Source organism: Gekko japonicus, unplaced genomic scaffold (assembly GCF_001447785.1).
Source record: "Gekko japonicus isolate JY-2015 unplaced genomic scaffold, Gekko_japonicus_V1.1 scaffold1282, whole genome shotgun sequence".
In the NCBI taxonomy this organism is placed as follows: Eukaryota; Metazoa; Chordata; class Lepidosauria; order Squamata; family Gekkonidae; genus Gekko; species Gekko japonicus.
In genome coordinates, this window is record NW_015168687.1 from 396,516 (window position 1) to 413,674 (window position 17,159).

General features: G+C 46.2%; 1 protein-coding gene across 1 annotated transcript in view; it reads right to left on the reverse strand.

Annotated features, from left to right (window-relative positions):
• Positions 1 to 4,490: 4,490 nt before the first annotated feature.
• ACSL4 (acyl-CoA synthetase long-chain family member 4) overlaps positions 4,491 to 17,159 on the reverse strand; it is a 29,629-nt gene continuing 16,960 nt past the window's right edge. The window contains exons 7-14 of the mRNA XM_015415429.1: positions 16,820 to 16,891; positions 15,777 to 15,916; positions 13,708 to 13,880; positions 13,454 to 13,528; positions 10,619 to 10,810; positions 8,937 to 9,051; positions 8,360 to 8,517; positions 4,491 to 6,080 (exon numbers count right to left, since the gene is read on the reverse strand). Coding sequence (XP_015270915.1) covers positions 5,923 to 6,080; positions 8,360 to 8,517; positions 8,937 to 9,051; positions 10,619 to 10,810; positions 13,454 to 13,528; positions 13,708 to 13,880; positions 15,777 to 15,916; positions 16,820 to 16,891 — 1,083 coding nt within the window. The 3' untranslated portion in view covers positions 4,491 to 5,922. The remainder of the gene's footprint in view (positions 6,081 to 8,359; positions 8,518 to 8,936; positions 9,052 to 10,618; positions 10,811 to 13,453; positions 13,529 to 13,707; positions 13,881 to 15,776; positions 15,917 to 16,819; positions 16,892 to 17,159) is intronic.

Here is a 17,159-nt window from a genome sequence, read left to right on the forward strand (position 1 = left end):
CGTCCCCCCCCCCCCCCCCCGGATTATCTCGCTTGTGTGACCAGGACCTGAGTTCCTCAGGATACAAATGTGAGGAATTAATGACTTCTGAACTTTACCACTCTTAGGAAAAAGACAGATATTAATATAAAAAGAGGGCTCGAAGTATGTTTTTTCCCCATAGTTGAATGGACAAACCGACACACCAGCAAAGTGAATGACAGCTCAAGTTGTCAGTTGCTCTAATGCTTGCTTGATACCACTTCTTGCTCTGGTTGGGGGGGGAAAAACAAGGTACTTTGAAGCTTTGCATCCCACATATGCACCCAGCCTGGGCACATTCAGTTATCCTACATTTCCCACACAGCTGCTCAAGTATAGGACGACCTTATTCCTGGCCAAAATGTTAATGTTCATTTCTCATACGTATGAAGCAGCTAGCTTAGGATCATCTTGTTTAAATCCGTTAGTAGCCTTGCTCGGGTCTTGCAAATGGAGGGTTATGACTTATATGCGAACTGAAAGCTGCACTTCTTGAAACTGCTTGGAGCCGGTTTCCCACCCCGAGAAGCACTCGGTTGTGCTTTAAGAACCAATGGCAAAGGAATCCACAAGGGACAGCCACTCCTCCAAACTTACGGGGGTCTACCCTGAGTGCTCACTTCACACATATTCTTCTCCCTTCTAAATGAAGGGAGTGATGTGTGAACACACAGTTAGGACTGCTCGTTCTTGTCTTAGCGGACCATGAATAAAGACCTATTATTTGGGAGTAGGTGGTGGGTTCCCGGACAATGAAAACAACACAGGGTGGACAAATCTGTTGCACAACACCAAAGTGGCCAGTCCCCGAGCACTATTGTTTGCTGACCACTCATCGCTCAGTTCAGTTAGTAAGAGGGGCATTGTTTCCCTAATTTGCTTTCTCCACATTTCATTTTACAGAGCTTGACCTAGGAGTCAAATTAATGCACCGGGGGGGGGGGGGGGCGCGGCACCCATTTCCTGTCTGAACAGCCACTCCTCTCACCCTTCTAGGCTGACCTGCAGAAAGAAAAACTGTTGACTTCCGTGGAACTAGGTCGAGATGGGTAGCAGCCGTGTTAGTCTGTCTGTAGCAGCAGAAGACAGCAAGAGTCCAGGAGCGCCTTAAAGACTAACACGATTCGTGGCAGGGCTGGAGCTTTCCTGAGTCACTGCTCACTTATTTTCAGGGACTTAAAATTATGGAGGATTGGGGGGGCTGGGGGGGCACGTGTCCCGTGCCACTTGCAGGTTCAGGGCCCTCGGCAGACCAGGCAGGGGTCCCTCCTCCTCCCATATGGTGCACATGACAAATAAAGTGTCCACTCTGACTCAGGACTCCATCTTTATTACCGCACAGCAGCACCCTCAGTCCAGGCTCTTGGAGGAAGCGACTTCAGTCCCCATGCTCAACAGTCTCCTTCCCCCTCGGCCTCTGGCTGGTGACCACCCCTGACTCCATCCTGCCACAGGCCCCTCCCAGTAGTTGGACCCACCCCCTTGTTCCAGCCTCCTCCCACCTAGCCCAGCATCTGCATAACCTGAGTGGCAGCTGCTAGCCGTGCTCTCCCCACATCATTGGTCCTTGACCAAACCCACACCCACTGGCCAGTCAGTGGCCTCCGTCCTCTCCATGCCTAGAAGAACAGATTGAATTTGTACCCCGCCCTTCACTGCCCGAAGGAGTCTCAGAGCGGCTTACAATCTCCTTTCCCTTCCCCTCCCCGGAACAGCCACCCTGTGAGGGAGGTGGGGCTGAGAGAGCTCTTCCAAGGACTGCTCGTGAGAGAACAGCTCTGAAAGAACTTGTGACTGATCCAAGGACACACCAGCAGCTGCATGCGGAGGAGTGAGGAATCAAACCCGGTTCTCCCAGATTAGAGTCCGTGCACTACACCAAACTGGCCCTTCCAGATCTCCTCCCAGGCTACAGCCCCGACCTGCGGGGGAGGGCAGAATCCTCTGGGATGCAGAGAGATCCAGATCAGCAAACGGTTACCATGGTGCGTTTCTCGTACTAAATATGGGATTCGCCCTGAGGCATGGAGTGGATGCTCTAGTTTTAATATCACATTGCCTAAAAAAGTGCCACTCACTCCACAGACTGCAAAGAGCCACACTGGCAACTCCCATCAACCCAAAGAGCTACCCTATGTCCTGCACACCACCCCAGCCACAAACAACACACTATAATACAAGCCCTTCCCACTTCCACAGGGTATGTCTGAGCATATAGAGTTGTCTCTCCGGCCACACTGGCGACTCCCATCAACCCAAAGAGCTACCTGCACACCACCCCAGCCACAAACACTCTATAATACAAGCCCTTCTCACTTCCAGAGTATGTCTGAGCATATAGAGTTGTCTCTCCCGGCTGTTGCTGAACTTTCACCAGCTTTTGTGTATCTGGAGTCAGTTAGGAGTTACGACACAAAACAGTGTGTAGACTTTCATGTTCTCTGGGAACTCTTTATTAAAGCTGGGTGTTAAAAAAATAACTGTCCCCCTGTGTTAAAAATTCCCTTCGAGTTTTACTCTAGTTCTGCAAGGGAATAGCTGGGCAGAATGTCTCTCCATGCTAACTTTTGTACTTGCAAGTTGTTCTACGGGGTCAGCATTCAGCCGTGGCCCGTGCGCGCCCCATTCCACCACCTCCTTAAGCGGCTTATGTTCACCTAGCCTCATACATAGAACTGCTACGCTTCCACAGCCTTGATGCAATCATATGGGAAAGTTTTATTGTGCTTTAAAAATATAACTACTAGATCTTCGACGTGGTCTCTGTGCTTCACACCCATGGGATCTAGTGCGCACGCGCTGGATCGATCGGTGCTGTAGCAAGCTCTTTTAACGGATTTTCGCGCCCAGTCCCTCGGGCAAGGGCAGGAAGTTTTATCTTGGGTTCACATATCCCAATATCCACATAGGGCAGATACCACATTGGGGAACAAAACATGGCAGAAGAGCCACAGATGACATGTCAAAGAGCCACGTGTGGCTCCTGACCCCCAGAATGAATCTCAGTGGCCTAAACATATAATGCTTGAGAAGGCTGCAGACTTAAGCAAAACATCCTGGGAAAGTGTAACTATTATGACCATGCCCATTGTGGAGAAATAAACCCAAATCTCTTAAATGTTTTGTACCCATTAAGTTATACTCCAAGTTGAGAAGTTTGTAAATGGGGGGGGGGGGAATCTCTCCTGCACGAGTCAATGAAACTCACCAGAACACGAGAGCAAAACTGGACTGTACAGGCTTGATAGACATACTCCGTGTGTTCACGAGGTCTGCCATCAGATTTAATCACGCAACAGCGATTCGCTCCGTATAGTAGGTGTATTGCAATTGTTTCGTTGTGTTTGACAGAAAACCAAATAGCACATTTTGTGTCTAAATAGAAGAGCAGTTTTATCATAGAATGAATGTAACAGGCCACAAAGACGAGGTCGTTTAAAAAAAAAGGAACACCCATCCACTATCGATACGGGAAGCATTTCCTACGTATGTAAACAAGTGTATGTGTTTGGTTAAAGACCCACTGAGAGGCATTTTCCTGGTCCCTTTTGCAAAAGGCTGGACTCCCCTGCCCCTTCTAGCAGCAGTCAGATTCAGTTTGAGAGTTTGGGTCTCTACAAGATCAGTTGGCAGTGTGCTGGTTTGGCTGGAGAAGTTACAGTCAGATGACAGGTATCAAACATACCGCTTGTAGATCAAAAATCTAAAATTGGTCCTTCAGGATGGGACGGCCAGTTCTGGTCGGAACCGCTAGCGCGTAGGTTTTAGCAGTTTTACTGTTGGCCAAACCCCACACATACACCTCATAGAAAGAAAAACTTGCCCGGCTTGCATTTAAAACTGCCTGTGTGCAGAAATGACATTTCATACAAAAATCCCTTCATTCTTCAGTAACAATACCGGATTATTTTCCTTTTTGACCATAATATACACATTTAAATATTATGAATAAAAGAATTCTATATCATAAATACTTTAAATTCAAGTCAACGTAGAACACATTGCAATCAAGGGCCACGTCTTTACAAAAATGGAAGCAACATATATAAAAGGGTTAAGAAAGAAAGTGCAAAGTAGAACAGCGTCAAGAATTGCCACATCTTACAGTATTTCTGGTTCAAGTATGGACTGCTAGCAGGGATACACAAGCCCAAAGTGTGGACGAACAAAGAAGATGCTCTGTTGAATGCCACACACAAAATGCGCAAACCATACAAGACTCACTTGCCTACCCTGTCTCCTCGCAGCACACCAAGAATTTCCAGTTTTTAAAATAAAATGTCACAAACCGAGAAAGACAAAACAAGTTTTAAATACAGTGTTCTTCCCTTCCAACACATTCCTTAAACAACAACAACTACTTCCAAAGACCAAGTTCAGCATACACAAGACATTTTCAGTTTCTGCAACTTGTTTTGTATTAAAAGATAAAGCGAATGCCCTTTCGAAGTTAAAAAAGCTTGGGGGGGGGGAACTTGAATACAGTTTAATTCCTGGTGTGTGTGTGCATTCGGAGGAGCAGGCACAAAGATCTCAAAATTTCATACTTGTGGCATATAATGATGTAGGTTTTTAAAAAGCCGAACAGGCCACGCAAATCTTTACCTGTCAAAGGTTGTTTTGTCCCACTGATTTCAGAGCAATAACCAAAGTTTAAATAAAAGTCTTTGAGACTGTGTGGATGCCAGCATTATCTTTACTTTACAAGCCAGCGCAGTGCTGAAGAAGGCAAACATCCCTAGCCTATCTTCTTTCGAAGACTATTCTTTTGAGGCTTAAGTAGGAAAAGAACCTTTGTGGCAGTATTGGAAATGCGGGTCAAGGAATGGGTAAAACGCATTGTGGACGGCCAGTCGTTCGCCTCCTCTTAAAGTGTGCTGGTTTCCCCTTTAGGCACTACGGCTCCCCAGAATACTGGCATGCGGAAGATCTCAGCACTGCACTCCTTTGCCCCCTTTTCACCATCCAATTCAGAAGCTTGTGAACCGTTCAGTCGAGGGAATGTTGTGATCTGTGCTCAGTGAAAGGCTGAGGATACTGGAGAGAAAGTGTGGCTTTCAAAGCTGCATCTACATTTCTTCCGTTGTAGAGTAAAAAGGAGCAAACTGGAATGGGCCCTCAGTACTCAAGGGAAAAGGACCACACATTGTCTCTTCTCTGGGTACTTTCACACAGCTGAAATTTCCTCTTTAGCAGCCTAACTACGGCCAGCGGCACGGAAAGGGACAGACCTCCATGGGCAACGTCACAGCTGAAAAAACTGCTTAGCTGAATATTCATGGGGCAAAATCCAAGCAGCCAACCAGGGGTGAGTCAGTTGTTTGGGCTGTGTGAAAGTAACCACTCGTTCCGTAGAGGAGCTCCCCTTCTCTGTCTCTTAGCTCCTCATGGTGACTGCCACGTTCAAAGAAGCTACCTTTACCTAGCAAAGGACCTGAGATTTGCAGATTGTGAAGAGGCATTCTGTGCGAGCTACCAGCTTAGTTCTGTCTACTCTTTCTTTGCTTTTTTCCTTGTACAGGGCACACATTAAATACAGGCTCAGTTTGGAAAGAACACCGTAATGGAATCCTCGAAGACGATTTAATTCCGCGTGGGTCGAAAAAGGAGGCAAAACAGAAGAGCGAGGGAGTTTCATATGAACACAGCCATCTCGGGACTGGCAGTGATCAGATGGAACAGTGGCAGTGGGTCAGTCATTTTGACAGCATCTTGGAAAGAGTTGTTCACAAAGCGAGCGCCGTTCCTTCTTAGAAATTGGGGGGAGGTGGCTGCTTTTCTCAATTTCGCAAAGGGCCAGCTCTCAGTGTATAATTACAGCCAACATCTGGGGGAATTAACATTCGTCACTCAGTCTTCGAAGGAACCCTGCGCAGCTTCCAACGCAAGGTGGTTTGGAGGTTATTTACCTCCGTACATTCGTTCGATGTCATTGAGGTAATGGTTCTTCAGCTCTTTCCGTTTCAGCTTGAAAGCATCTGTCACCAGGCCGGTCTCTGGGGTCCAAGGTTCTGGGCTTAACCGCACTTTGACTGGTATTTCAAATCTCTCCAGCTTCACTATAGGAACAAGGGGTGGGGGAGAATTAGGAAATAAATATTAACAGCCAACTGATTTGTGCACGCATAGCCATGGCTGGCATTCAGTGACACGCAGTGCAATGGAGAGCTAAGGCTTTTCCCCCCCAAACCAAACAGGTTAAAACAAGGGCAGCAGTTTTCAAGCTTTTCACCTTCAGGGGACTCTTTTCCAAACAGGCTCACGTGGCAAGAACTGCCAAGAAGTCCTGAATGCGGCGTTTCCATGGCAGAGGATCCCAGGAAAATTCTAGGGCACAGATTCAGTTCAAATCTGATGGGTATCCCTCATATTCAAACTGGGTATGTGATTCCAGAATGCACCTAATGCTTTTAAATAAGACCACACAGCAGGAGAAAAAATCAGCACTGGTGGATAGTCATCTTTCAGAGAACCTTACCCACCATTACTAAACTTCTAGTTCAGGGGTCCCCAACCTTTTTGAGCCTGCAGGCTGGAAAACAAGAGGTTAGAAACGTGTTTCTAACGTGTTTAAGACCAACAAGATTTTATTCTGGGTATAAGCTTTTGTGTGCATCCACACTTCTTCAGATAGGTGTGCATGCACACCAAAGCTTATACCCAGAATTAAAGTTTGTTGGCCTTAACGGTGCCCCTGGACCCAAACTTTGTTTTGCTGCTTCAGACCGACCGCAGTGTTGGTACTGTCAATTTGTTAGAACCTTGGAGTAAATTTATTTATTTATTTATTAGATTTGTATCCTAGCCTCCCCGCCAGGGCAGGCACAGGTGGTGGCTAACAGGGCCACAGGCGTTATACACAATAAAACAAATTAATAATTTAAAATTTTTAAATCGACAAACCATTCAAACAATTAAAAGCTATTAAAAGAAAAATAGGCATGGTTTTTCACTTAGACTACTTACTGCCAAAAGTTAAAATATCCTATGTGCCACAAATTATTGCCAGTAGGTGGCTGAAGAACTATATAATGGATGGTGATTTGCTTTCGGTCTGAACGCCAACCAGCAGCTTTTCTTGTTTTGGAGAGGCTGGTCCTGTCCAGGTTGACATCTGCCCTAACCACATACTTGCAGCCTGGTTGGTCAGCTTCCCTGGCCCCCCAAATTTCTTTCTTTGGGCCAGGGAAGCGAATCAACCAAGCTGCAAGAAAAAAAAATCAGTATTTTTCCAATACGGGTATATCAGACCCCAAAAAATCAGTAAATACCAAATTTCCTCAGTACCTAAATACCAGTATAGTATTGAGACTCATGAAATATTCGGTATTTCTGAATGCATTCGGGTCTGATATACCCAGCAGGAGGGAAGGGAGAGCAAGAAGGTATATTTAGATGCCTTGCCTTCCCTCTCCCAGCCCCCAGCGTCTTCCACTGGTCAGTTTCACTCCCCACCAGTCAGCTGATCAGCCATGGGGAGTGAAACTGACCAGTGGAAGTGGCAGAGCAGCAGGGGAAAGATGAACCTGAATAAAAGCCAAATATAATCGGCTTTTTTCAGGCTCAGCTATATCTGTAGCTGAATACAGATCTCTGATCGGTTTACACTGTAACCGAAAAATACCGATAGGGTATTTTTTGGATATTCATTCAGCTCGGTTAAGTCGAATGCACACTGCTGGCTGCAAGCAAGTATGTACTTAGGACAGCACAGATCCTCAAGACCCTGTGTTTAAATACCGCAGCATATATTCACTCACTGTTCTTTAAAAAATCTGATGAGGACCGAATTTTATATTTGTGCCACAGCCTTTGGCTCTTCGTGACATCCTGTTTCCTAAAACATCTTTGCTGAAACTCTTAGTGCTAACGTGCATTATTTGACACACACACTGCACATTTGGCTCAAAGAGTTCTGCTCACCTCTGCATCAGGGCTTCGGCACTGAGCAAAGAGAGCCTGGCGGGATGTGCCATGCAAAGCCACCAACGCCAGCATGATTCAAGCAAAAGGAAGCACAGCAGCGCCGTGGTTGCAGGACAGCTGTGTGCTTGGCTGTGTACACCTGAAATCCAATCCAGATGTTGGAATCTTGAGAATGTAGAGGGAGGCAGTCCTGGGCAGCTGAACTGCTATCCCCCTACCTTGCATCTCTGCCCTTAAAGGGGGGAGAAGGTGGAAGGCAGAACTTGAAGCAGCAGAACTGTCCCCTTGCCCGCACCATCAATTCACTATGCAGGGAGTAACCAACCTAATGCAATGCTCATTTTTGGATTTGTCCAAGACTTCTGCATACATCATCAAGCTACTTATGGGGCAGAGAAGCATCACTGCTTACTTTTGTTAGCCACCTCCTTAATCTCTTTCAGGATTTCAGCTTCCATGATAGGATTGTTACAGATGTCCACCCAGGTTCCGGTCACACCTTTCTGTTCAGCAAGATCGGTTAGTTTCTTCTGATTGGGAACCACAAAGCTGATCACATAAGACTGATCACTAGGACAGAATGCAAGAGAATATCATTTTAGTCCTAGGTCATCACTCCGTTGTCTGTACAATTATGTGCAAAAAAAATGGACTAAGCTCTCATTTCTAACTTGACACAAACTAAGAGAAGGGATGTAGCTGATATCTTTCTCTGGAGACACCTCCAACCCACAAGTCCCCAGAAAATACAGTCCCATGCAGTGTTCCCTCTAAGCTGAGTTAGTGTGAGCTAGCTCAGTTTTTTAGCCTCCGTCTCACACATTTTTGTCTCCGCTCAGGAAGGAGGGCTCCAGAGCAAACTAATTAATGCAGCAGCCAGATCGCTCCCTCACAACTTTAATGTCAGGAGCTCACAAAGTAGAATTTTTGCTCACAAGACTCCACAGCTTAGAGGGAACATTGGTCCCATGCTATTTCTTAAACCTTACCTTTTGGCATAAGCACAGATGTTGTCAATAAGCGGGCAGTTTTTCAGGGCTGCCTCCACCTTGCCCAGCGATACGTATTCTCCTGCCTGCAGCTTCACCAAATCTTTTTTGCGATCTGAGGGGAATAATTGGGTAAAAATTATCAGTGCTTTAGAGAGTTTGCAGGTTCTGCTCAGTTCTGAGAGCTTAAGAGAAGCTGTGCTGAATCAGGCCAGTGGCCCATCCAGTCCGACACTCTGCGTCACACGGTGGCCAAAACCCAGATGCTATCAGGAGGTCCAGAAGCCCACCCCTACATTGTTGCCCCCCAAGCACCAAGAATAGAGAGCATCGCTGTCCCAGCCAGAATGTTCCATCTATACCTTGTGGATAATAGCCACTCATCGACCACGGCTCCATATGTTTATCAAATCCCCTCTTGAAGCTGTCTCTGCTTGTAGCAGCCACCACTTCTTGCACCATAGGATTAATTTGTACTGGGCACAAATGTGTTGCTGAGAAAGCTCAAAACATACCAGGCATTTTGAGTACTTATTTTGATTTATTTGCATACAAATGTAAAGCCCACTTTAATTGTACCAAATGGCACCCAAAGAGGCTTCCAAGCATCCCCACTAGGGGTGTGTACACACACAAAAAAAAAAATCAGTATTTTACGGGTTCAGGTACATTGAACCTAAAAAAAATCAGTATTTCCCAATATTCCTGAATTCAGGAAATAATCAGTATCACCAAATTTATTCGGCTCCATTATACAATATGACCATCCCCATAGGGATAATGGAGAAGACGGTAGGTGAACTTGCACTGCTTCCAGGTTCACTTGTGTGCAGCACAGCTTGCAAATACCATTTAAAGGGAAAGTTCTCATTAAATGGCTTTTGCATTTGCAAGCCATGCTGCACATGAGTGAGGGAAGATCTCAGATTTCCGCCCCCTTCCATTCTGCTGACCTCCGGGAGCCACGGCCAGCAGAAAGGAGGGAGGGAAGACTCTTTTAATGCCTGAGCTCACTCAGCGAGTTGCACTGCCCGCAGCAGTGGCATCATGTGCTGGCTTGGGGAAGGCATTTAAACAGACCTCTTTAAATGCCATCTCCAAACTGGCCTGCGCTTCCACGTGATTCAGCAAGTGATCTCAAGCATCTAAAGAGACCCTTTAAATGCCCGAGCTCACTCGCAGAGTTGCACCACCGCCACTGTGGCAGTGGCGTGGGCTGACTTGGAGAAGGCATTTAAAGGGGTCTCAAAATGCCTTCTCCGAGCTGGGCCCTTCTGCTGCTTCACGACTTGACTTCTCCAAGCTGTGCCCGAATAAAAGCCAAATAGTATTGGCTTTTATTTGGGCTCAGCTGGTAGCTGAATCAGATTAGAGAATCTAATTTGGCTGAATAGATACTCGAAAAATACTGCTAAGGTGGTCTCCCATTCAAATAATAAGAATGGCTGACCCTGCTTGGCTTCTGCAATCTGATGAGATCAGGCCAGCCTGGGCCATAGATGGGTACTTGGACAGAGCCATTTCCTAGCAATTAACACCCACTGAGGAGCTTAGCTTCTGAGATTAGGCTAGCCTGGGCCATCCAGGTCAGGGCAAACAAATAAATACAAAAACTGTTTCATATTGCTCCTGCTAGTGTTCTAAACCAAACTAGGACCCAGTCATCAAAATGAGGTAACCACCTATGATTTGCAGGCAGCCGTCAGGATGAAACTCTCCAATGTCCCCGGTACAGAACCATCGTTGACCGTTTTCATCAGTGATGAAGTCTTCTGCTGTCTTCTCTTCGTTTCTGAAGTAGCCCATTGAGACATTGGGTCCACCAATTATAATCTCACCTCTGGGGTTTGGTTTGTCTCTATTGGTATAGCCTCCTGGGGAAAAGGTTATTATAAAAATTTATTTATTTATTTCAATTTCTTAACCACCCTTCCCCGCTTTTGCAGGGCTCAGGGCGGTTTACAACAGCATAAAATCCAATAAAATTTTAAAACCAATTAAAACTACAGAATTCAATATAAAAACATTCAACATGCATATTTCAACACTTTAAACAAGATGGCATATCTAACATTCAGATTTTCATAGGGGGAAGGGGAGGGTGCCAGGCAGATGTAAGGGAACCATCGCTGGCCTCAACCGAAGGCCAGGCGGAACATCTCTGCCTTGCATGCCCTGCGGAACTTTAATAGATCAGACAGGGCACAGATGTCATTCAGTAGAGAGTTCCACCAGGCTGGGGCCAAGGCTGAGAAAGCGCTGGCCCTGGTTGAGGCCAGCCGGATATCTTTGGGGGCGGGACTCACCAGGAGATTCTTGTCTGTTGATCTCAATGCCCTTCAGGGGACATATCGGGAGAGGCGGTCCCAAAGATACGTAGGTCCCTGACCGTTAAGGGCTTTAAAGGTAAGCACCAAAACCTTGAATCTGATCCAGTGCTCCACTGGTAACCAGTGTAGCTCATGCAGCACTGGATGGATATGTGCTCTCCATGGGGTCCCTGTAAGGACCCGCACAGCCGCATTTTGTACCAGTTGGAGCTTCCGGGTCAGTCTCAAGGGCAGCCCTACGTAAAGTGAGTTACAACAATCCAGCCTGGAGGTGACCGTTGCATGGATTACTGTGGCAAGGTCGGGGTGAGACAGGTAGCGGGGGCCAGCTGCCTAACTTGGTGCAGTTGGAGGAATGCCCGCTGTACAACGTTGGCGATCTGGGCCTCCATAGACAGAGCAGGGTTCAAGATGACCCCCAGGTTCCTGACGGTAGGTACTGGTGTCAGAGGCACCCCGTCAAGGCCTGGGAGTTGACTCCCCAATCCTGAATCGCCCCCCCCCAGCCACAGAACCTCTGCCTTAGCTGGATTCAGCTTCAACCAGCTTGGTAACTGATGAAGCCAGTTATACCTCCGACCTTCTGGCAGCCACTAAGAAATGAAACAAAGCTTTTCTAACCAGAAAATGGAGCAGAATTTAAAAAAACAAGTGTTCTACCTTAAAGAAAAAGTTTAACAAGAATTAACTACAACATTTACTAAGGCAGCAGAATGTCATCTGTAACAGGACTAATCGATGTTAATGACATTCAGCCTGTTAAATGGATACTTAGGCTGGAAACCTATGCTCGGCGACTTGGAAGCAGCCTGACGGAACACACGGCCAAGAAAACAGGTCCAGGATGCAAACTGACTAATAAAGTTACATACATATATCTACAGCAGCAATCGGATAACCACAGAACCTTCCCTCGGCTTTTTGTTCTCCTTCCCCTGGTCTTCTCGCCATTTAGAGAGGTAAACTCTGGAGCCTGAAGTTCTTTAAAAATGGTTTAACTCCCTAGAATCTGGGGAAATCCTGCGTTCAAATGAGGGTGGAGTTTCCCAAATTAGTGTTCCCTCCACCACCCCCAGCAGGAGGGAGTGTGCGAACCTGAAGTTATTTGTTATGTGTGACCACTTTCGTTATATGTGACCCCATCTGTTATTTGTGACATCAAGAGCACTAGTATTTTATATGAATGATCATTTTATTGTTTGTTTTATTCTGTTTTTACCTGTGGAATTTTTGCACATGTGCCCATCTGGTAGCCGCCCTGAGCCCATCTGGGGAGGGCGGGGTATAAATTTAACCAGGGCTTTTTTTGTAGAAAAAGCCCACCAGGAACTCATTAGCATAACAGGCCACACCCAACAGCAGACACTCATTAGCATATTAGGCCACACCCTTGACAGCACAGTCCATTCGCATATTAGGCCGCACCCCCATGTCACCAGAAGTGTGCTCATCCAGCCACACCCACCTTTTGCTTCTTATTCTGTTTACCTTGTTTGTTGTCAAAACCCAGGGCTTTTTTTGTAGCAGGAACTCCTTTGCATGTTAGGCCACACACCCCTAATGTAGCCAATCCTAATGAGTGTCTGCTGTTGGGTGTGGCCTATGATGCTAATTAGTTCCTGCTGGGCGTGGCCAACTCGGGAGCCAGCCGGAACTCCTGTGCGTTCCTGCCCAAAAATAGCCCTGAATTTAACAATAAATAAATAAAATAAATAAAAATAAAGAAGAAGAAGAGGAGGAGATTGGATTTATACCCCGCCCTTCACTTGGAGTCTCAGAGCGGCTTACAAACTCCTTTCCCTTCCCCTCCCCACAACAGACACCCTGTGAGGTGGGGGGGGCAGAGAGAACTCTGACACAAACTGCTCTTTCTCAAGGACAGCTGTGCCAGAGCTTGTGACTGACCCAAGGTCACATCAGCAGCTGCGAGTGGAGGAGTGGGGAATCAAACCCGGTTCTCCCAGATTAGAGTCCGCACACGTAACCACTACACCAAACTGGCTCTCTTTGCAAAGTCCATTCCCAGTCTCTCCCAGGGCAAATCTTAAGTCCAAGGGATATCTTTTTTGCACAGGTTCACTGACATGTGTTTTCCAGAGTCGTAACAACATCAGCGTTAGTCATCTCTGCACGGGGACACAAGCTGCAGTCAAATGTACTAGAAATATTGATAAAGCATCGTCTCACCTTCTTGCCAGTCTCTCAGTTTAATCTCACAGCAGACAAGAGGAGCTCCAACTCTGCCAGTGCTGTAGTCAGTAACTAGAGGGAAAACATCAGAGGAGAAGAGTAAGAAAGCAGCCAAAGGCATTTCTCTAACTAAAAAAATCATTATTTTCGCCTATAGAAATTAGACAAAAGAGCAGACAGGGCTGGTTATTCAACAGAGCAAAGCGCCCAGAGCTCTTGGATACAGAGATGTAGCAGCCTAGCCGCCTCACCTTCTGTAATTGTTCCTGCGCCACAGGTTTCTGTTAATCCGTAACCTTGGCCAACAGGGCAGCAGAAACAGATGTTCATGAACCTTTGTGTTTGAGGTGAAAGGGGTGCGCCTCCAGACAGCATCATACGTACATTCCCTCCCAGCAGTGCTTTCACTTTTTTAAACAGTAATCTTAAGAGGAAAAGGAAACTGGCATTAGTATGACAAAAATACAATACAATAATACCCTACCACGAAAAGCATTCTGGGATCCTCTTTTTGACACCTGCACTTAGCTCTGGATTACATCCCACTGTTAAAAGGCTGGCTGGCTACCATGTGTCCAGAAACTAAAGAGCAGGCATGTGTTTTATGCTGAGAATGGGAGTTATGGCCATGATTCAAACCCAAAATAGATCTGTCTGCTTCAAATACAAATGTGCACATGAGTATTTCAGTACATTAAGTCAAGTCCATTTAAGTGAGAGAGAAAACCTTCTGTGACATAACATCGTGTTTCCACCCTGTGGTTTAACCGAGTTCTAGCATTAAAAGGAGTTCCTTCAACAGTGAGCATTTTCAGTCAAACATTTCTGATTAACGTTATAGACTCAGTGCTAAGAAGGGGAGGGGGGCTCAACCCAACAAAATGGAATGAAGTACCTCGAAGGCAAGTTAGAAAACAAGTAAGGGGGCAATAGTTAAAACTTAGATATAGAATAATTAAAATACATGTATTTATCGCAAAAACTTCTAAAAACATACAAGAGCCCAAATCAAACCTCATAATAAAAGTGACAGGCACAAGAGGAAACACTTATGACCTAACAAATTTCGGCCCAACAGGGCCTTCCTCAGAGGTCAAGCCTATATGTACCTTTTAATGTTTGACTTCTGAGGAAGGCCCTATTGGGCTGAAACGCGTTAGGTCATAAGTGTTTCCTCTTGCGCATTTGTCACTTTTATCATGTTATGAGGCTTGCTTTGGGCACTTGTATGTTTTTAAAAGTCTTTGCAATGAATACATGCAGGGCTCTTTTTGTAGAAAAAGCCCAGCAGGAACTCATTAGCATAATAGGCCACACCCAACAGCAAGAACTCATTAGCATATTAGGCCACACCCTGACAGCACCACTCATTAGCCCATTAGGCCACACCACCATGTTACCAGAAGTGTGGTCATCCAGCCATTCCCACCTTTCCCTTCTTATTCTGTTTACCTTGTTTGTTGTCAAAACCCAGAGCTTTTTTTAACTCCTTTGCATGTTAGGCCACACACCCCTAATGTAGCCAATCCTAATGAGTTTCTGCTATTGGGTGTGGCCTATTATGCTAATGAGTTCCTGCTGGGCGTGGACAACTCGGGAGCCAGCCAGAACTCTGTTCCTGTGTGTTCCTGCCCAAAAATAGCCCTGAATACATGTCTTTTTAATTTATTCTATATTTATGTTTTAACTATTGGCCCCTTGTGTGTTTTCTAATTTATCTTCGAGGTTCTTAACTTTATGGACTCTTCAGCAGTTAAAGGAGGGAAGACTGCTAAGCTTTCTGACTCGGCTGAGGTCAAAGCTGAGGTTAGAAGGGTGTAACTGTGAGGAGGAGGGCCCTGCACACAACCTCACAGTAATAGCCCAAGGCTATTCATTTCATTAATCCCTTCATAAACACCACTCAGATTGATTGACAGTAGCAGGGTCACATTTGGCCCATTGGAAAAACGAATGCAAAATTGGTGCATTAATAAGTTTAATCATCTGAATCCCATCTAACAACCCTCAGGTTTGCTCCCTGTGTGTTTATTCCTGTGCTGCAGTAGGGTTGCCAAGTCTGTTTCTCCTCGCGGCGGGGGGCTCCCGGATGGCGTCCCGAGCGCTCCGCATGCACGTCAGCTGGATGTGACGTGATGACGCCGAGCACAGTGTGCCCGACGTCATCACGTCACATCCGGCTGACGTGCACGCGGTAGCGGAAATCGGGCCTCCAAAGCGGGGGATTATCCACCCCCCCGGGGGGACTTGGCAGCCCTATGCTGCAATTACTTCTTCAGTAATACGTACACAGGCCGTCAGGTATCTGAATTGTACTTACAAGTTACAGAGCGGCGCATCGTATCCCCTCTTGATTTGCTCCAATTTGTAATCATAACCTATCTTGAACAACGTCTTTTGAATATAGTTCATCTCTTGAACTTTACTCATTACATTCTTATAAATTCGATCCATGATTTCCTGTAAAGATTTAAGGGCGGGGGTGGGGAGAGAAGCGGGGAGAGAAATCACCACTCTGCATTTGCGTGGCTTAACTAGTTAAAGATTTCCCCCCCCCCCGAGCACCAGCTCATACATTTTAAACAGCTTGGTTATTCCTTAATTGTGTAACACTTAATGTGCAATCCAGTTAGTCAGTCAGTGATCAATCTTAGCTGGGGGCAATTCACTGTACAGGCAAATACGCAATGGAAATATTGGGCTTTCCTCCCTCCTCACTGAGCTGTACTCCCTCGATGGCTGTTTTTAATACAGCAAAGGTTTTCTATAGAATATGGTAAGAGTAGCTTCACAACTCTTCCCGCTAAACAGACTCTCTCTGCAGTATCTAAAGGCAATGCGTTTCATCACACTGTTCCCATTTGGGGGCGGGGGAAGGTGTTATTTGCTCCCTGTGCTAATTAGTCGCTTCCAGTTTTTTTTCCCATTCCAACCAGCAGGTGATGGGTTTGCATCAGCTTTGCAAACTGGGATTCTGAACGTTTGGTCTTCCCTTTTGGTTTGAAGGGCAAGCGCAAGCAACAGTTTGATGGCTCAGACTAATGACAACATAGTTCCACCGTCTACCTGGAAGCCACTAATGAACTTTGGGCTGCATGAAGAAAGGAACGGGGAGGATCACCTGAGCTCAGGGCTTCTTCCTTTGCCATTATCTTTCAGCCCACTTACTGAGATCTTAAGACTTCAAGCACATTCACTTGGGACATTTGTATTTACGACACCTTTTAATATCCATCAGGTTCACACACACACAGATTTACCATACAGAAAATCCACTTTTCTCCTTAAGGATGAAGCTGTTGGGAGTGGATGATACGAAAGACAAACAACGCACTAGATGCGCACTCTTCCCTCCATGCTTACCGGCACAGCTGCCATCAGGGTGGGTTTCAGGACACTGCAGTCTCCTTTGCTTCCCTTCTTAATTTTGCTCGACTGTAAGGGGGAGAAGAGGCCTGAGTGTTAGAGAGCCGTGTGAGCTGAAGCCAGTTAGTATGAGCACAAAAAAAGGGCATGAGTCACATGTATCACGTTTCAATATCTTAGAGTGCCCTGTGGCCAACGGGTGGCTCCTAAACCCAATCTGACCCCGTGAGGCAGGACACGTGGCCAGCCAGTGAACCACGCAAGACCCTTCCTTCATGAGATCCCTTCTTTCTTTCTTGCCCGTAACAAACCTTTGAGCAGCCAGAAGGGAAGGGAG